Below are 21,222 nucleotides of genomic sequence, written 5' to 3'. Positions count from 1 at the left end.
TCTCTCTCTCTGGGGGAGGAGAATGCAGTGGAATGCCAGCATCCTTATGCAAGGATGAGGCTGCAGCACTGCTATGCCGTGTCACCTTACCTACCAAGCATAACATTCTGTAAACCTATAGCCCTGTCCTGCTATGTAGTGATGTGCACTGGTCCCCATGGCCAGGCTGGCAACAGCTTATCAGCCTGCTGCAGTGGGAGAAAGCAGAGCAGGGGCTGTGGCTGCAGTGGGAGAGAGCAGGGGCTGGGGCTGGGAGTCTGAGGCTGGAGCAGGGACTAGGGGTCCTCTCCTAAGGTCCTCCGGGCCTACCGCCTGGGCAACACACAAGGATGGAGTAGTGCTGAACGATTAACCGAAATGTAGGTTCATTTTCATTTTTAAACAACAAATTGACCGTTATAGGTTAAATAATTAGAATTCCATTTTGTTCTGTTTTTTTTCTTCTGTGAGCTCAATGCGCACATTGCACAATTTCTCTAGAGATAAATCAGATCCAGCCTGAACTGTGCGATGTAGTAGGGAGTTATAGTTTCCTACAAGCTAATATTTGACATAGTTTAGCACATAAAACGTGGTAATTAACTTCAATGACCATAATCCATTGCGCATCTACTTGTCCGGTCTGTGTTTCTATTACGACTTGCTACTACGGAAGAGAGAAGAGTGTGCGATCGTGAGGGGATATAGAGAGAAGTGGATATAGAGAGCAGCTGTTGCTTCGCAAGGTATTACTACTAGGGATGCACAATATATCGGTGAACATATCGGAATCGGACGATATTAGCTAAAAATGCCAACATCGGTATCGGCCGATGGTCTAGTTTAATGGCCTGATGTGCAAAACCGATGTCAAAGCTGATGTGCATACCTATATAACGTAGGTACATGACGTAATGATGCCACGTAAAATGTTGAGCTATATGTGCAACACAGAATTCCTGAACTAGCCCACAATGTCTGGTGTGTGGATCGAGCAGACAACAAGTCGAGCAGTCATTTGAAAGTGTAACGAAATTTCAGCGAGACAACTCAAATGCGAAATCCATTTAAGCCAAGATAATGGAATTCATTGCCCTTGACAATCAACCGTTCTCTGTCATGGGTGATGTTGGCTTTCGCCGACTGGTCGAGAACCGGTACACACTACCAAGTACGCTATTTTCCGATGTTGCCCTAAAGGAGTTACACAGAAATTGCGTCACTGGTATTAGCTTCACGACATACATACTATGGAACGCCATTTGGGTCTTTTCATGTCAAAAAAGATACTGTAGCACTGTCAAAGCTGGACAAAAAAGTCTGCAAACACCGGCCACGAACCATGTGTTTACAATACCGCATTGGTAATAAAGCATCATTTGTTCAACCGCAACTTCTGGGGTAGCTAGCTTTAGCTTGGTACCTAGCTAGCACCAATACAGCCAGCTTAAAAACAATGACCAGAAGAACCTGCAGTCATTTTCATTATTCTCAGCAATGATTTAAGAATCCTTGTGAGTAAGTATTAGCTAGGTTGCCACTTGTTGTTTGCCTATTGAAATTGAACCTCAGTTCATGAAAATAAATAGCTACTTAACCCTGTTGCCCAAAGCTAACATTATAAGTAGCCAGCTAGCTTCATCTGGCTAGTGAGGCTCGACCGCGCCAGGTTATGTGTTGTGAAGCTAGCCACAATAAGGATTAGGCACAATAGTGGAATTGGCGGTTTGCCTTCAAACTAAAAGTATGTCATTGATAGTAATGCAAATGAATAGCCACTATTGTGGCTAATCCGTATTGTGGCTAGGTTTACATTGATGGTCCGACCTCCATTAATCAAATAAGAACTATCTTAGAAATTACGGTTATTTTAGATGATGACACCTAGCTATATAGTTAGCTAGCTATTGATAGCTACTGAAACAGATGTTTTGTTATTAGTGTGTGTTAAGGTTGGGTGATTGCGTACAAGCCTACATCGCCCGATTGCGCCCCATAGTGATCCTCAATAATCGATCGCTATTGGGGGGGGGGTCTTTCTTATGGATATTTGTGTATTTCCATTGAAATATGAAGTTTATTTTGAGAGTCATAAATATATTTTTTAAAAGCATTCATGAATTGCGTAAATGCAATATACTAACTATTACTCTTGTTAAAAATATGAAATGGTATTACATTTGTTGACGAGCACATTATGACTTGTTTAGGATGCGAAACTCAAAGTTTAGGACTTGAGACTTGACTTCAGACTTGTCGGTCTTGACTTGAGACTTGGACTTTCCTGTCTTTACTTGGGACTTGACTTGGGACTTGAGTGCTAAGACTTGAGACTTACTTGTGACTTGTAATACAATGACTTGGTCCCACCTCTGGTTATTGGTATCGGTATCAGGGTTTTTTGGCAAGGAAAATATTGGATATCGGCCAAAAATGTCATATCGGTGCATCACTAATTACTACCTAAAAATACATTATCTAAGTGATTGAGAGTTGGTATTTTGCAGTCATAAAAGTATGCCTTACTTTGAAGAACTACAAAATAGTGATTTTGTCAGACAGCATAGGCAGCAGCTCAATAGACATTAGATGATGACTAGGAATTAAATAAAGTCGTCAAATAAATGTAATATAGACGACAACTGAAATATTTTATTAAAGTAAAGTAATGTGAATAAGTGATGAGCAGTGATGAGCAGTCACTACCATCATGGGATGTTTATTAATTGTTTTGTTCTGTGTTGTTACAGCATTCAACCCACATCATGCATAATGCACTTACTGTATAAAAAAAAATATTGAAAACGAAAACAGTGATCATTTTTTTCAATAATCAAACTGAATCTGAACCGACCTCAAACAGCACTAATCGCTTAGCACTAGGGTGGAAGTAAACCCCTAAACACACAGCAACCACACCCTACCAAGCTGCCTCATCCTCTCCCCTCTCTCTTTGTCATGAATGGATCAGGCTCCATGCTTGAACAGGCTGAACAAACAGGCTTCCGGGATTTTCTCTCCCAGCCAGGCAGCCAGTGAACCAGCCAGCCAGGCAGCCAGGCAGTAAGGCGGTGGACCGTGGAGCTGTGTCTCTCGCTGTGCCTTCTGATTTCCTGGATAAATCCTCCTCCATGCAACGGTTACTGTGGTAACAGCCAGGATGCTGTGGATGTGAGCATCAGACAGGCAGCAATGATGGTTCACTTTGCATGGCATTGTCATACATGGAGACAGGGAGAGGATGTGAATAGAGAAGACACATACTGCATGTGAGGAACGCGGCAGGGAGATAACAAGGAAACAACCCACAGTACTGTATGCACCAGAGAGCAGAGAATTGTGTTCTACTGTCTGGTTCAATTTAATCATGTAGAAAAAATGCTATAAATGATTAAGTACCTCAAACAAGGGGGATTACACCGAATGAGTTTCTTTCAATTCCACCCCCTGATTGGGGCACAGATTAAATTATGAATAAATAGATGAAGCAACCAACAACCGAGCAGGTCCATTTGTGTTGTGTCCCGGGGGCAAGGGAAACAGAGAGCACGCCATACTGGCCGGATGTGATACAGCCTGGATTCGAACCAGGGTTAGTGACGCCTAGTGACGCCTCGCTAAGAGTTTTACAAGGGAGGAAAACTCACCTCACCTCACCAATCACCATCAACATCATCTACATTCAGCAAGCTTGCACTGAGATGCAGTGCCTTAGACCGCTGCTCCACCCGGGAGCCCAAAATATACAGCATAGCGCTTTTGCCTGTTTTTTTTTCTGTTCTCCAAATGGCATTTTAGAGTTTTAAAATTGTGTAGAAATTCAGTAAATGAGCTTACATTTTCAAAAATATCCTTGGAGGGGGGAAACCCTCCCTCCTGTCATATTGCCATACCCTAGGTTGAGCTGAAATTACGACCCTGTCAGCAAGGCAGCCTCAACAGCTGTAAACACAGGGAGCTCTTCTAGATTACACATACATCATTTGGCTGTCACTGTACTTCAATACCGAAAAAAGCACCGACTGTGTAATACCAGGTTAACAATTGTATTATGATGAAGTTGCCAACTTCTCCCACCACACAACATGCTCCACTTTCTCCATCATCACTCAAATCTCTCCATGCATAATAGCCACCTGAGCCACTACAGTAGATGCTCTTTATGCTGCCTTGCTTTGGTTGTGGTGAGGTGAAATGTGACATTTGAGGACTGTCTAGCCCTTAAAGCTACAGTCTGGGATCTGGGAATCTATTCATTTGTCATTTAAATTAATTTATATGGCTGTTTTTCAAATCGCAGACTGTAGTTTTAACCAACAGCATTGTCTGTCTGCTCCAGCAGAGACTGCAGGCCAGATCTTGCGTGGGCCAGCTCTCTCTAGTCTCCCCTCTCTCTGGGTCTCAGGGAGAACGGTGCCTATTAAAATTAATGGGCTGGCAGAGGTTATTCGGCACGGCCACCATAGACAGAACTCATTCCACAAGGCGAACATAATGACCACTACAGAGGAATGACACCTCCTCCCCCACGCCCTGCCACCCTACACCCCTGCCCACCTGCCCAACTGTCACAGGACCAGAAGCATTAAATATGGAGGAGAAAGGTTTATCTTCTCCTTACCGCCACACCGTGCTTCGTACATTCAGTTCCTTGAATAGAATACTACCACTTCAGTGTCTGAGGTTCGCGAGGACCAGTCAGTGGACAGACAGCCTCCTCAGTCTCCTGAGGCCAGGGCTTCAACAGTGATGAAGTGCTTCACAATCGCTTTAAATGGACCTTGAACTGGGAGACCAGAATAGCTAGAGGACTTTTTCAATAGCTGAACGAGCTGGAGAAGACTGCCCAGAACAGAGTGTAATGGAGAGGCGTCATCGATGGCCTATGCTCCCTAAAGAGCAATGGCCCGAGGTAGGTCAGTATTTTCAAAGTCCAGGCTGTGGCTGGCGATAACAGCCGGTAATTGACCATAACTGTCGGGAACTGACAGTAAGAGTAACTGACCTTTTTGAGGCGTCCGTTCTTGGTGCCAACGAATGCCACGCAGTATCCATTGTAGACGTAGGAGGTGACGGAGGTCATGCGGTCCCGTGTCTCTGTGTAGAGGGTGTGTCCCGTCACCAGCTGAGAGCCGCCTAGGGGCTGGTTGATGTCCAGACCACAGAACGAGTCATCGATGGGCACCGGCTGGAGGAGAGAGAAGAGAGAGAGAAGGGGTTAGATACAGGAGAGGGAGGGAGGGACGGAGGGAGAGAGAGAGAGAGGACAGTCAGAGATACTATAGAGAGAGGCAGGGTCAAAGGGTGAGAGACGGAGGGTTCTATGAAGAGAGACAGAGTAGGATCAGGGAGAGGTGGTTTTATATCTAGTGAATCCTGCTGTAGCCTACCAGACGGACATTCTTCTGCCTTTCTGTTTCCCTTTGGTAGACATGCCTCTGCTATGCTTGACTGAGCCCCACCTTGCCTCCTCACACAGGTATATGATAACATCAGGGAAAGAGGAGGAGAGCATGCTAACTTTTACCATGCAGAGCTTCTCTACTCTGCAGGTTAACATGTTATAGTGATGGAATGGAATGGACAGGTAAACAATAACTGGAGAATCTGACTGGAGGACTTGTGACCTGACTTTGGTCCATCCAAGAGAAAAATGACCTGTCAAAATGCCTGATAAAATCTCATTCTCAACAGAAATACAGTACCAGTCAAAAGTCTGGACACACCTACTCATTCAAGGGGTTTTCTTTCTTTTTGATATTTTCTACATTGTAGAATAATAGTGAAGACATCAAAACTATGAAATAGTCATGTGGTAACCAAAAAAGTATTAAACAAATCAAAATAGATTTTAGATTTTAGATTCTTCAAAGTAGCCACCCTTTGCCTTGATGATAGCTCTGCACACTCTTGGCATTCTCTCAACTAGCTTCATGAGGTAGTCACTTGGAATGCTTTTCCAACAGTCTTGAAGGTGCTCTCACATATGCTGAGCATTTGTTGGCTGCTTTTCCTTCACTCTGTGGTACAACTCATCCCAAAACCATCTCAATTGAGTTGAGGTCAGGTGATTGTGGAGGCCAGGTCATCTGATGCAGCACTCCATCACTCTCCTTCTCGGTCAAAAAGATCTTACACAGCCTAGAGGTGTGTTTTGGGTCATTATCCTGTTGAAAAACAAATGACAGTCCCACTAAGCGCAAACCAGATGGGATGGCATAGAATTCTAAACAAATCACAGTGTCACCAGCAAAGCACCCCTACACCATCACGCCTCCTCCTCCATGCTTCAAGGTGGGAACCATACATGCGGAGATCATCCACTCACTTACTCTTTTTCTCACAAAAATCTCAAATTTGGATTCATCAGACAAAAGGGCAGATTTCTACCGGTCTAATGTCCATTGCTCGTGTTTCTTGGCCCAAGCAAGTCTCTTCTTCTTATTGGTGTCCTTTAGTAGTGGTTTCTTTGCAGCAATTCAACAATGAAGGCCTGATTCACGCCGTCTCCTCTGAACAGTTGATGTTGAGATGTGTCTGTTACTTGAACTCTGTGAAGCATTTATTTGAGCTGCAGTTGACGATTTCTGAGGCTGGTAACTCTAATGAACTCTGGGTCTTCCTTTCCTGTGGCGGTCCTCATGAGTTATTGACATTTTACGGATTGACTGACCTTCTTGTCTTAAAGTAATGATGGACTGTCGTTTCTCTTTTCTTATTTGAGCTATTCTTGCCATAATATGGACTCGGTCTTTTACCAAATAGAGCAATCTTATGTATACCACCTCTACCTTGTCAAAACAAAACTGATTGGCTCAAATTCATTACAAAAGGAAAGAAATTCCACAAATTCACTTTTAACATGGCACACCTGTTCATTTGAATGCATTCCAGGTGACTTCCTCATGAAGCTGGTTGAGAGAATGCCAAGAGTGTCAAAGCTGTCATCAAGGCAAAGGGTGGCTATTTGAAGAATCTCAAATATAAAATATATTTTGGTTTGTTTAACACTTTTTTGGTTACTAAATGATTTCATATGAATTATTTCATTGTTTTGATCTTTTCACTATTATTCTACAATGTAGAAAATAGTAAAAATAAAGAAAACCCCTTGAATGAGTAGGTGTGTCCAAACTTTTGACTGGTACTGTATAACAGCCTATGCAGAATCACGGTGGTGCAGTCAAAATATTTCCAACAGTCCTTAGTTAGGAATTGAATTCCACATCACATCGGGGGGGCTAGGCTGTGGTGGTGATCCAGGTTAGGCCAGAGTGTGAGTGGCGGTGACAGTGGAGGAGGGACTGTGGCCTCAAAGTGCCATATAGAGTAAAGGAGATGTCCAGGAGAGGGCTGGGACAGGGAGGAGCATCATTCAGAGGTATCAGGGCAGACAGACAGACAGGCAGGGCACATTGATCACTGACACACAGCCACAGTGTGTGTGTGTTACAGGTCAGGGCCGGGGGCAGCCACACTGATCACTGACACACAGCCCCTACAGCCCCAGGACCCAGGAGCCATGGTTGTCAACCCGTCCTCCCTCACTACACTACACCAAGCTACACTACACCACACTACACTACACCACACCACACCACACTACACTACACCACACTACACTACACCACACTACACTACACCACACTACACTACACCACACTACACTACACTCGTAAAGCCTTTACAACCAGCTCTGCTTTTCATGAGCAGAGCGAAAAGCAATAACGCTGATGGGCATAAACGCCTCAGCCTCGTAGGCGCGCCGCCTCAGCCCCCGCAGAACCAACACCATTTCCTTTTATTCGCAACTCCCAAAATAGCATGGATGGAAGGGATGGAGAAATATATAGTAGGCCCACTCCACTGTGGTACAGGAGCTAAGGCTAAATGCCTGTGATTAGCTGTGCTTATGTCTCTTAATCGGGGAACGTAGAACATGTCTAAAATGATTTGAGCTGGTTTTGGGTAGTGGCCTCATCTGGGGATCTGTGTCTGTCACAGACAGAGAGAAACAGTCTGAATCAGATGAGCCATCTACAGTGGGAGCTATAAAAAGAAGCTTGAGAGACGAGCTTGTGTGTGACTGTGTCCGACACTAACTTATCAATAACTACTCCCGCAGACACCAACGTCATGTACAGACAGACACAGACTTTAAATCTGTTCCAAGGAGTCTCAGTCTGAGAATGGGATTCAGAGCATTTGGTTCTGATTATATGTAAATGGTTTGGATGATGTAAGCTAAGTAAGGCTTGGCTGGAAACCTAAATCCCTTTGGATCTCATGTAGTCGTGTTTTCCAGCACCTTACTATGGATATTGGGAGTTTATTGTTATGGTCTATATAGCAGGGATGGGCAACTTTAATAGGGATGGGGGCCACAATAAATCGGAACTCATCATCATAGAAAACAAAGAATTACATGGGCTTGCTCCTACCTATCTCTCCGATTTGGTCCTGCCTTTACATATCTACACGTACACTTCGGTCACAAGACGCAGGCCTCCTTACTCTTCCTAGAATTTCTAAGCAAACATCTGGAGGCAGGGCTTTCTCCTACAAAGCTCAATTTTTATGGAATGGTCTGCCTACCCGTGTGAGAGACGCAGACTCAGTCTCGACCTTTAAGTCTTTATTGAAGACTCATCTCTTCAGTAGGTCCTATGATTGAGTGTTGTCTGGCCCAGAGGTGTGAAGGTGAACGGAAACTGGAGCAACGGCACCTGAGCAACGAACTGCCCTGGCTGTCTCTGCCTGACCGGTTCCCCTCTCTCCTCTGGGATTCTGAGTCACTGGCTTACTGGTGCTCTTTCATGCCGTCCCTAGGAGGGGTACGTCACTTGAGTGGGTTGAGTCACTGACGTGATCTTCCTGTGCTTCTACATCTGCATTGCTTGCTGTTTGGGTTTTAGGCTGGGTTTCTGTATAGCACTTTGTGACATCTGCAGTCCTAACATTTCTGGAACTAAATGTTCATTTTGTTAGGTTGTAGTTGAAATTAGCCCTTTTAAAACGCATGGACACCAGTCCTCACGTCCTCGGGAACTGAAGTTGACTTCTGTTAAATGGCTTTTGTACTGGGGGAGAGAAGGGAGTGTTTCATAATTCTCAACCAATGTCTGTTCACTTGGGCGTGCACCTGAGTGAGCATAGTTTACTTATGAAAACAATTCTCTCATTTAGAAGCTAAAATTACATTTAATCTTTTCACAAATAGTTTCAAATTTAAACATTTAAATTGCGCAACAATTCCATGTGAATCTGAACAAGAATGTGTAGACTTTCCAATATACAATTTACGTCGTCGTATCATCAGATATAATGTCCTAGACAACAACTGATCTGACATCATATTCTTTAAGTACCAATGGACACTTTCAACTGGTTGAGAAAGGGAAATTTTGTTCCATTCCCCAAACTTTTGATGTCACCATACTCTCTCTATGTTAACAAAGGGCTTTCCAAGAGTCCATTCTGTAGAGTGGAGAGAAAATGGGGGAAAGGTATTTATGTGGGGGTCATAAACCTCACCCAACATGGCAACGTCATGACAGTAGTACTGTAGGTGCCAGGCGCACCGATTTGTGTCAAGAACTGTAAAGCTGCTGGGTTTTTCCACGCTCAACCGTTTCCTGTGTAAATCAAAAATGTTCCACCACCCATATGACAATCAGTCAACTTGACACAACTGTGGGAAGCATTAGATTCAACATGGGCCAGCATCCTTGTAGAATGCTTTCGACATTTTGTAGAATCCATGCCCCAAAACCACTCCTGCATTGGGGTTGTTGTCCTGTTGGTAGGTGAACCTTCGCCCCAGTGTGAGGTCCAGAGTGCTCTGGAGCAGGTTTTCATCAAGGATCTCTTTGTACTTTGCTCCGTTCATCTTTATCTTGATCCTGACTAGTTGCCCAGTCCCTGCCACTGAAAAACATCCCCACAGCATGATGCTGCCACCACCATAGAGATTAGAGGTCGACCGATTATGATTTTTCAACGCCGATACCGATACCGATTATTGGAGGGCAAAAAAAAGCAAATACCGATTAAATTGGCCAATTTTTTATTTATTTATTTGTAATAATGACAATTACAACAATACTGAATGAACACTTATTTTATAATAGATCAATAAAAATACATTTAGCCTCAAATAAATAATGAAACAATTTGGTTTATATAATGCAAAAACAAAGTGTTGGAGAAGTAAAAGTGCAATATGTGCCATGTAAAAAATGTTTGAGTTCCTTGCTCAGAACATGAGAACATATGAAAGTTGGTGGTTCCTTTTAACATGAGACTTCAATATTCCAAGGTAAGAGGTTTTAGGTTGTAGTTAATATAGTATTTATAGGACTATTTCTCTCTATACCATTTGTATTTCATGTACCTTTGACTATTGGATGTTCTTATAGGCACTATAGTATTGCCAGTGTAGCAGTATAGCTTTCGCGTAACAGGCAGGCTCCTTGTGGAGTGCAACGAGAGGCAGGTGGTTAGAACGTTGGACTAGTTAACTGTAAGGTTGCAAGATTGAATCCCCCGAGCTGACAAAGTGAAAACCTGTCGTTCTGCCCCTGAACAAGGCAGTTAACCCACTGCCTTGGGGGCAGTGGGTTAACTGCCTTTAACTGCCCACTGCCTTTAAAACTTGAAATCGGCCCCAATTAATCAGCCATTCCGATTAATCGGTCGACCTCTAATAGATATGGTGGCAGGTTTCCTCCAGACGTGAAGGTTGGCATTCAGGACAAAGAATTCAATCTTGGGTTTCATGGTCTGAGTCCTTTAGGTGCCTTTTGGCAAAATCCAATCGGGCTGTCATATGCCTTTTACTGAGGAGTGTCTACCATAAAGGCCTGATTGGTGGAGTGCTGCAGAGATGGTTGTCCTTCTGGAAGGTTCTCCCATCTTCACAGAGGAACTCTGGAGCGCTGTCAGAGTGACCATCTGTTTCTTGGTCACCTCCCTGACCTTCTCCCCCAATTGCTCAGTTTGGCCAAGCAGCCAGCTCTAAGAAGATTCTTGGTGGTTCCAAACTTCCTCCATTTAAGAATGATGGAGGCCACTGTGTTCTTGGGGATCTTCAATGCTGCAGAAATGTTTTGGTACCCTTCCCCAGATCTGTACCTCGACACAATCCTGTCTCGGAGCTCTACGGACAATTCCTTCGGTCACATGGCATGGTTTTTGCTCTGACATGTACTGCCAACTGTGGGACCTTATATAATCTGGTGTGTTCCTTTCCAAATCATGTCCAGTCAATTGGATTTACCACAGGTGGACTCCAATCAACTTGTGAAACATCACAAGGATGATCAATGGAAACAAGACGCACTTGAGCTCAATTTCAAGTCTCATAGCGAAGAGTCTTAATACTTATATATAGTAAATCAGGTAATTCTGTTTTTATTTTTAATGCATTTACAAATGGGTCCTATTATGCCTGGAGGAAATCAAGCATCTCATACCAATGGTGTCACATCCTGACCTTAGTTACTTTTTTATGTCTCTGTTTTAGGTTGGTCAGGGTGTGTTTTGTAGTTCTATGTGTTTGGCCTGGTATGGTTCCCAATCAGAAGCAGCTGTCAATCGTTGTCTCTGATTGAGAACCATACTTAGGCAGCCTGTTTTCCCACTATGGTTTGTGGGTAGTTATTTTCCGTTTCAGTGTTTGCACCATAAGGGATTGTTTCGGTTTTCATTTATTCTCTTGTTATTTTGTGTTCAGTGTGTTAAAAGTAACTATGAACGCTTTGGTCTACTCCTTCTTCCACCAATGACAATCGTTACAAATGGTCAAGCATTGTGGTGGTAGTGTGAGGGTTCGGGGATGCTTTGCTGCCTCAGGACCTGTACGATTTGCCTTAATAGAAGGAACCATGAACTCTGCTCTGTATCAGAGAATTCTACAGGAGAATGTCAGGCCATTCATCTGTGAGCTGAAGCTTAAACGCAGCTGGGTCATGCAGCAAGACAATGATCCAAAACACACAAACAAGTCTACATGAAAATGGCTAAAAAGCAACACATTTGGGAATGGCCTAGTTTAAGTCTTGGCCTAATCCCAATTGAGATGTTATTGAGTGTAAGGGGACTAGGTGTTGAATAACTTTGTTTATGAAATCAATTAAATAAGTATGTCATTGTGTTATTTGTTCACTCAGGTTCCCTTTATCTAATATTAGTTTTTGGTTGAAGATCTGATAACATTCAGTATCTGTCACGTTCTGACCTTAGTTCTTTTTTTATGTCTTTATGTTAGGTTGGTCAGGGTGTGAGTTGGGGTGGGTAGTCTAGGTTCTTTTTTCTATGTTATAAATGTTTGGCCAAGTATGGTTCTCAATCAGAGGCAGGTGTCGTTCGTTGTCTCTGATTGAGAATCATACTTAAGTAGCCTGTTTTCCCCATTTTGGTTGTGGGTGTTTAATTTCTGTTTAGTGTCTGTTCACCTGGCAGAACTGTTTCGTTTTCTCTTCGTTGTTATTTTGTGTAGGGTTCCATTTTTTCAATTAAAATATGACGAACACTTACCACGTTGCATTTTGGTCCTCCTCTCCTTCCACCAACGAGAATCGTTACAGTATCAAAAATGTGCAAGAGTAGAGACAATTAGAAAGAGGACTGATACTTTTTTTCACGCCACTGCACATATACAGTATATATTATTATTATCATTTGTATTTTATTTTGGGGAAATTGGTCTGTGGACCCGGGCCGCCAGTTGCCCATCCACCATTTATACTAATAAATATTGCCGATCTGGAGTCACTAGCTAGATTTCACTCTTGGATTAATCTGGTGCTAACAACATTGATTACCATTGCCAGAGTTGTGCTCTATAAATAGAATACCCCCATTGACGGGTGGCATTAATCGATATTTAACAATCCCATAGCAGACCAAATGGACAGGGGGATGGTGGTATATCCACGCCTGAACTTCAGATTTGTTCAGGCTTGTCTACCATTATGGTGATATTTTTAATACAAGATTATGTCTCAAATGCAAACAATGTTGATAGTAAAGTGAAGGTTACATTCACCCCCTATATTTGACATAGTTCAACTTTCTAAAGCAGAATCAGATGTCTGGACACGGACGTGAACAATAAGTGTCTGATTAGCATTTCACACGGTCCCCCTCAACCTCCTGACCTCTGATCCCCATTACTACACTATGGGAAACTATAGCTAGGTGACAGGGATGTGGACACAGGTTCCGCTCCATCTCAGGAGACAGTCAGGATCAATAGTGGATCCTCCTATTTAGACATGCATAGTCGTGAGTATGGTTGAGTAGCCAATGACCATGGATAGAGAGGAAGAGAGACTGACACCAGCTGAATATGTGAGCCCCATCAGTGTTATTCCACATATACCGGAAGGCTTGGTATGACTGTCAGCTTCCAGACAGTATAGACCAAGTCTGACCCTCATGTAAATGGGGTTTTTTCAATACATTTTATCTATAGGAGTTTATTTTAACATTGAGGACAAGTGTATTGGGGAAATGTGATTTTTTTCCCCCTTTAGGAAAGCAGCTGTGCACAGAACCTCAGCCCCATTTAGAAAAGGCAACCATGCCACTTGAGGGAGATTGAACGAAAACACAGTCAAGGTTCGCATACCAGAGGACATATCCAGCTGTTGGGGTGTAATATGACCAAGCTTTCAGAGTTCTTCATCTGTTGACGTCTATCTGCATAATCCATTAAACATCATTACATGCTACATCTCTTTATCTGCTGGGCTAGCCGCTAGACACATTTCCTTGGCTAGCAGAGGACAGAGGAGAGGAGGGTTGATACTATGGAATGCGGCTCGGAGTTTAAGGGACATTCTAATGAGGGCTGCTGAACTGAAGGAGATAGGAGAGAATGTTGGAGGAGGTCTGGGCAGTGACAATGGTCTCACTGGGGGCTGCAAGAGGATTCTCCTGGGCCCAGTTTTTCAAAAGTTATCTATCCGGGATTTCACCCACCAGATAGGATTAAATGCATAGAAAGAGAATAAATAGAATGGACAAACCATTGACTTCAATGGGGACTGTTCTATTCGTTCTATTTCTATGCATGTAATCCTACCGGTAAGTGAAATCCAGATAGATCACTTTTGAAAAACTGGGCCCTGGGGACCAGAGAGGCTATAGTAGATCTTATCTGACTCCCACAGTGAGAGAGTTTTCACTCACGCCTTTACACCCGCCTCCCTCCCTCCCTCCCTCCCTGCCTCACTCCCTCCCTCTTTGTGGTGCAAATGAAACCAAACAGTGCAGGCCCCAGATAACGTCTCCCTCCGCTTGACAATCACCTCTGACATTGCACTAATGGGGAATTTAGTGATGTTAATAAAAGCGGTCAATAGAGTGCCCTGGGGGACTAGCACAAAGCCAACCACACACTTCTGATCTCGCCGGGGATATCATTAATTTGGCCCAAAAATATAGAATCCTCTATACACCCCAAACCCATCCCCCTGGCCCACACATACGCTACATACAGGCATTGACATGCACACAGACACACAGAAGACACACAAAAGACACACACATACACACACTTTCAAAATGAGACACTTGCACTTGAAGGCAATCACGAACAAGCCTGCCTAGCCTATAGACTTCACACACATACATGCACATCCTACATGTCGTAGAGACTAAACACTTGGGCCTATAGTCATTAGTGTACATAATTCCCCTTTTAATTCATATTAGCAATTAAAGAGCAAAGACACGGAGGAGCAGGCAGGACAGACGCCTTGTGGGACTGAATTCAAATAAAGAAACCAAACTGTGGCTGACAAGATGTGGCTGATATGTGGCCTGGTATTAGAGAACAGGGATTTCAGAAAGGAGGGGATGGCTTGTGCTCTGGCTACTGGTACACTAAATGAGCTCACCTTCCCTCCCTCCCTCCCTCCCTCCCTCCCTCCCTCCCTCCCTCCCTCCCTCCCTCCCTCCCTCCCTCCCTCCCTCCCTCCCTCCCTCCCTCCCTCCCTCCCTCCTGCTGTCGTTCTCCCCATCTCTTCCCCCTTCTCATCTTCGAGGGCAAAGAGTGTTTCTTTGGATTGAATTGGAGTAGAATAGAATCACTTTGGTGTTCGCCAAGGAAAATAAATCCCCTCCTTAATTTGTGAATATTTCTCAGTCATTCAGATAGTCTTTAATGTGCCTGTTCTGCTCCCCGGAGCTGCAAAACAATTAGGCCTAATTACATGTAGTGTGAGAATGATTTGATAAAGGGAAATGTTGTATCCCTGCAAAGTAGAGCAGTCAAAGGCAGTTATCTTGATTGCTGTGTTTGTTATTATTACGAGTGTGTGCATCCACCGTAGTTCCTCCCAGACTCGGACTCAACCTTGTCGTTTCCAGGGTCGTTGGTGAGCTGGGGTTGCTGCCCTGTTGTTTAATGCCTAGAGGAAACATTAGAGCGGTAGCCTAGATTTGGTATCCAGGTATCCAGATTTGTTTTGTGCTAGTATTCCACTCCTTGTACTCCGTGTAATATGCCAGTAATGGAGTGGCAAGAAGTGGAATGTTAGCACAAACAGACTGGTACACATGATATTAGAGCTGAGTTGAGCTGAGGAATGGCTCTGTAAGCTATTACCAGGGGTAACCTCAGTAGACTACAGTCAGTGTAAAATGTAAATGAATTATTCTGCTGGCTTTCTACATTCAACTGAGGCTGAAGAGAACTCCCAGTGGAAGGGAGCTGTCTGCTTCTTGGTAAGTGAACGTTGAGGTGTGAATGGGAACAGAGGCTGAATAATGATGGCTAGTTTGGTTTCACTGTATCAATGCCTACAATAACCTTGGACTTGCACTGTGTAAGATGAGTCTAGCACTATTGTACATTGTTCTCTGTAGAAATGATAACAGACCACGTGACTCTACTGAGCCAAAATGGTCATTGGGTATGATTACGGAGAGAGAACTATTTACAGTATGTTTGAACTATCCACTATTTACAGTATGTGTGTTTGAACTATCCACTATTTAGAGTATGTGATTGAACTATGCACTATTTACAGTATGTTTGAACTATGCACTATTTACAGTATGTTTGAACTATTCATTTTTTACAGTATGAGTTTGAACTTTTAATTATTTACAGTATGTGTTTGAACTATGCATCATTTACAGTATGTGTTTGAAATATGCACTATTTACAGTATGTGTTTGAACTATGCACTGTTTACAGTGTGTTTGAACTATGCACTATTTACAGTATGTGTTTGAAATATGCACCATTTACAGTATGTGTTTGAACTATGCACCGTTTACAGTATGTGTTTGAAATATGCACCATTTACAGTATGTGTTTGAACTATGCACCATTTACAGTATGTGTTTGAACTATGCACCATTTACAGTATGTGTTTGAAATATGCACTATTTACAGTATGTGTTTGAACTATGCACTATTTACAGTATGTGTTTGAACTATGCACCATTTACAGTATGTGTTTGAACTATGCACCATTTACAGTATGTGTTTGAACTATGCACCATTTACAGTATGTGTTTCTCTGTAGTTCCTTAACCTCTGTATGGGCCTTATTCAACTCTTCGTCTTGGTCCATTGCATGTTCTTCCTCAGCAGTGTGTGTGTGTGTGTGTGTGTGTGTGTGTGTGTGTGTGTGTGTGTGTGTGTGTGTGTGTGTGTGTGTGTGTGTGTGTGTGTGTGTGTGTGTGTGTGTGTGTGTGTGTGTGTGTCTCCTCTGTAACTCACAGCTTTTGTGCACTGCACGTCTTTTCCCAGCAGCCAGTTGAGCTCCAGGTTGCCTTCTCCCTGGTAGCAGGACTGCAGGCGCTCCTTGATACGGGCGTTGATGTCCTTGATGGTGAACACGCAGAGCGCAGAGTCATCTGGCGGCTGGTGGTACTGCTTCTGGCCCTTGGAGAACACGGTGAAGAGCACGTCGTCTGTGGCACTGATGTTCAGCGAGGCGGCCAGCACACGGCCCGGCTTAGCTAGGTAGGCAGCCTGCAGGAGACGGTACTCCACGCCATTCCTCACGCAGCCCACGGGTAAGGAGACGTACGAGTGGAACTTGTGGTCATCCTTGCAGAGGCGTACGATGCGCGAGGTGTAGAAGAGGTCGTTGGAGGATCCACCTGATGACATGCTGTTCTCCGGCGTCTCAGGCTGGACGGTCAGGAAGTAGACGAAGGAACCACTGGCGAAGCCATACACGTAGTAGATGTCGAAGTGGGACACCAGCGCAAGCGTGTCTGACGGGATCTTTATCAGAGACGAGACGAAGTCCGTGTGGAGCTCGTAGTCAAGCATGGCTGAGGACTCTGGGTCACGGGGCAGCTTACGGCTGGAGATGGTAGGGAAGTAGTCCTGCTTGCCGTCTACTGCCGTCCCGATGAAGAGAGTCCCGTCCTGGCCATGGGAGGGCACGATTACCCCGTACATGGTGCCTGTCTGGTTGACGCTGGAGAGGTAGTGCTCTTTCTTATGGGACGGCTCCACTAGGATAAACAGGTCGTCCAGACGAAGGAGTTTACAGACTCCCTGGTAGAGGCTACCGCAAGCCAGAAGGCGATTCTGGCTGTAGTCTATGAGGAGCAGCTTGTTGACGTTGTTTGTGGAGGTCAGGGGTTCAGAGCAGGGCTGGACGATGAGGGGCGGGTAGCAGGCCTTGTTATCGTCCTCAGGGCCTGTGTCGTGGGACACCATCAGGGTCAAGTTGCCTGATAGCTTGTAGACACGGTTGACTGCTCCGATGTAGAGCGCCCCAGTTGTCTGGTGGACCGTCAGATGGTTGAATGCCCACTCCCGGCGCTCTGGGTGGAAGCTGGTGAAGGTGGTCTGGCCTTGGCACACGGTGGCAGCGACAGCTAACACCCAGCAGCCCAGCATGGCCAGCACCGCGCCCCGTGTAGGGCCCGCTGGGAAAGTCCTGGCGCTGTATTGTGTGACTCGCCGCGACCGTCGGCCCTCCATACCACTAGGGACTCTGCAACAAGGCAACAGCAGACTGAACAGGGGGAGGATGGAGGAGGAGTGGGAGGGAGGCTACCTTCCTCTTTGTGTTCTCAAAGGCTAGGTTCGCGCTTTTATCTTCACCACGGTCTTCACATATTTCTGAAAGAGAGAAAGAGAGAGAGGTGGGTGAATAAATGAAAGAGAGCACATTGTGACTCACACTCACAGTCAAAGGGGAAGCAGATAACGGAAAAGGCCTTTCTTTTGGTCCCTCCTGCTGCTTTGGAAAGTTCACCCTGGCCAAGGCGATGAGTTAGGGAACAGTAGAATGAATGCTGAGAGAAAACCTTTATCGCTACATTCCAGAGGAGTTGCTGGACAAGAGAGATCTCATAAGACAATGAAGGAAAGTGAGCAGGTTACGGCTAACGGAAATTAGCATGACCTGAGACCTGAGTCCTGAGTCCTGCTGCCTAGCTGCTTCAGGCCTCAGACACTGAGACAGTGGGTTTCTAAGAACACCACAAACCAACGGACTGCCCAGGGCGCCACATTTCACAGATCAAGCCTCACCATGCACTGAAATGAGTCATACTACTTAGTGTCATCCACACATCAGAGAAGCACACTTCAGGCTAGTGCTCCACGGAGCCACTTATTTAATGCTATAATGAACAGATGCCATGGGTCAAATAATACAAGCAAGAGGCTAAAAATGTCTTGACATTTAAACCAAGGTTTACTCCAGCTAGAGAAAGAATTTTGAGGGTACAGCACAGCTACAAACCAAAGGAATGTCAAATACATGTATTGGGCTCATATTACCCTAAATCTATTTCTGGGAAGGAAGCATTGCCATCTCATTTTGATTGTACCCCCTCCTCTATCCATGCTTCTCATTTCCAATCTAACTGTGAAAACATATATCAAGGAAAGTTTGCAATTTATGTAACAATGCTTTGCAGGCTGGCTGCAGAGATGTCATCCCCACCACAATGCTATAAATCAAGAGAGAGAGAGAGAGAGAGAGAGAGAGAGAGAGAGAGAGAGAGAGAGAGAAAAGAGAGAGAGAGAGATGGGTAGAGAAAGGGAGAGACAGAGGGAAAGAGAGAGCCCCTCTTCACAGTTTATCCCCAGGAGTTAATTATCTGGTCTACGGTAGAGGGGAGGTCTGGATCTTATTACTGGAACAAAGTGAGAACAAATTGGGAGACAGATCCTCTGCTTGCAACCCTCCTCTGTCTGTTTTATCTTCCCACTTTTTCCCTCCTTCCCTCCCTTCTTCTCTCCTTCCCTCTCTCACACCCCTCCCTCCTCTCTCTCTCCCCCTATCTGCTTTTCTCCACCCCCACCCTTCTTACCCTCCCCTCTCTCCATCCCTCCCTTCTTCTCTCCTTCCCTCTCTCACACTCCTCCCTCCCTCCCTCCTCTCTCTCTCCCCCTATCTGCTTTTCTCCACCCCCACCCTTCTTACCCCCCCTCTCTCCATCCCTCCCTTCGTCTCTCCTTCCCTCTCTCACACTCCCTCCCTCCCTCCTCTCTCTCTCCCCCTATCTGCTTTTCTCCACCTCCACCCTTCTTATCCCCCCCTCTCCATCCCTCCCTTCTTCTCTCCTTCCCTCTCTCACACCCCTCCCTCCCTCTCTCTCCCTCCTCCCTCTCACACCCCTCCCTCCTCTCTCTCTCCCCCTATCTTCTTTTCTCCACCCCCACCCTTCTTATCCCCCCTCTCCATCCCTCCCTCTCTACTCTTTAAGGTCTCTGTCTGTTCAACCAGGATATGAATCTATTAATTATTATTATTCAACGTTACTCTGTTTTTTTTGTCCACCGCTGACACCATCACATCCTGCAGGGATTAATCATTGGCTCCGGAAGAATCCTTCCTAAATGAATCAGGACCCCGTTCGACATGCACATCTCACCCTCCTCTCCCTCTCTCACTCGTTTTAATAGTGCATCCAATACCATGCTGTGTTTTCTCTCCCTTGATCAGTATTATTCCATCAGGACCAAGCAACGCCAGGCAGTGAGGGGCTAACAAGTGGAGACAATGGCAGCGATGGACGCAGCGCATTGTGACATCAAGGATGATCAGGCATAGCGCTACAACAAGTGTAATTAGTGGCGTGCTGGACGAGGTAGCCGGGGACCGTGTGCGTGTCGGTGGGGACGCCAGGGGGGTGAAACGTGTCGGACACAAGCCTACATCGTTCGTTACACTCCACATTTGCATTTCACAGCAGCCAGTGAGGGAGAGCGGGAGAGAGGGGAAGGCAGCAGAGAGAATCAAGCCAAGGACGAGAATAGAGAGATGTGGCTGGACTAATCAGCTGGTTCTTTGATTTAGTCATTTGCATATGTCTGGATGGGGCGGGATATAGAGGCTATCGACAGTGCTTCAGGTGGGTCTGGTATACAGCATATATATTTACAGTCCCTCTCCACTTACACACACTCCTCCCTCCCCCAGCCCTCTGCTGTCTAGACCTGGTAACTGTCATCCTGGGTCCCTCCCTCCAACCTCCCTCCCTCAGCCCATAAACAGTGAGTTCCTAGGGGCCACTGGGGCCTGGCATGGCCTGGCCTACCCTGGCCTTGCGTGTGCTGGGGTGGGCTGAGGTGTGGGAGGTGGGTGGGCTGCTCTTAGGTGTCCCATAAAAGAGCTGGGCTAGGCTATAAACCAGGGTCAAGCCCACTTCCTGCGCTGCCCGCCCACCCTGACTGAACCACGGCTGCAGCCGCCATGCTGCTTCCTTTGTATGAGCGTAGTGCTATGGAGGTGCAGAGCAGAGAGCAGAGCAGAGAGCAGGGCAGAGAGTAGAGCAGAGTAAAACAGAGAGGTGCATCCCAAATGGCAAAGTGTTCCTTATATAATGCACTACTTTTGAACAAGAGCCTAATGGGATTAGGGTGCTATTTGGGATGCAGAACAGAGCATATCCCTCTGGAGGTATAATCAGGCTCCTGCTGAGGCAGCAGTTCTTTCCACCTCAAACTCCTCAGCCTTTTGCCCTTTAGGGCTTTAGAATGCAGGCAGGCAGCACCCCCCTCCACCTCCCCAACCCCCACCCACATCTCTCTAACTCCCTACACCTCCCTAACCCCCATTCACCTCCCCCCCACACCTCCCTAACTCCCTAACTCCCACACCTCCCCAACCCCACTTCACCTCCCCAACCCCCTCCACCCCCCCCCACACCTCTCTAACTCCCTACACCTTCCTAACTCCCACACCTCCATAACCCCTCCTCCTCCCTAACCACCTTCCACCTCCCTAACCCCCTCCACCTCCC

General features: G+C 45.5%; 1 protein-coding gene across 4 annotated transcripts in view; it reads right to left on the bottom strand.

Annotated features, from left to right (window-relative positions):
* The window catches only part of LOC124045985 (plexin-A2-like), a 349,620-nt gene that overhangs the window by 288,355 nt on the left and 40,043 nt on the right, over positions 1–21,222 (bottom strand). For 3 of the 4 annotated variants that reach the window (XR_006840933.1, XM_046365864.1, XM_046365866.1), the window contains exons 2-3: positions 16,721–18,085; positions 4,985–5,167 (exon numbers count right to left, since the gene is read on the bottom strand). Coding sequence is in view for 3 of the 4 variants with exons in the window: in XM_046365864.1 (XP_046221820.1) it covers positions 4,985–5,167; positions 16,721–17,944 (1,407 nt within the window). In the remaining variant the exon portion in view is untranslated. Of the gene's footprint in view, positions 1–2,820; positions 3,143–4,984; positions 5,168–16,720; positions 18,086–21,222 lie in introns of those variants that run through there. The other variant, XM_046365865.1, reaches the window with a different exon arrangement.

This window comes from Oncorhynchus gorbuscha, linkage group LG10, assembly GCF_021184085.1.
Source record: "Oncorhynchus gorbuscha isolate QuinsamMale2020 ecotype Even-year linkage group LG10, OgorEven_v1.0, whole genome shotgun sequence".
Taxonomy (NCBI): Eukaryota; Metazoa; Chordata; class Actinopteri; order Salmoniformes; family Salmonidae; genus Oncorhynchus; species Oncorhynchus gorbuscha.
Note: the sequence above shows the minus strand (reverse complement) of the source record. Positions and strands in the feature narration are given on the sequence as shown.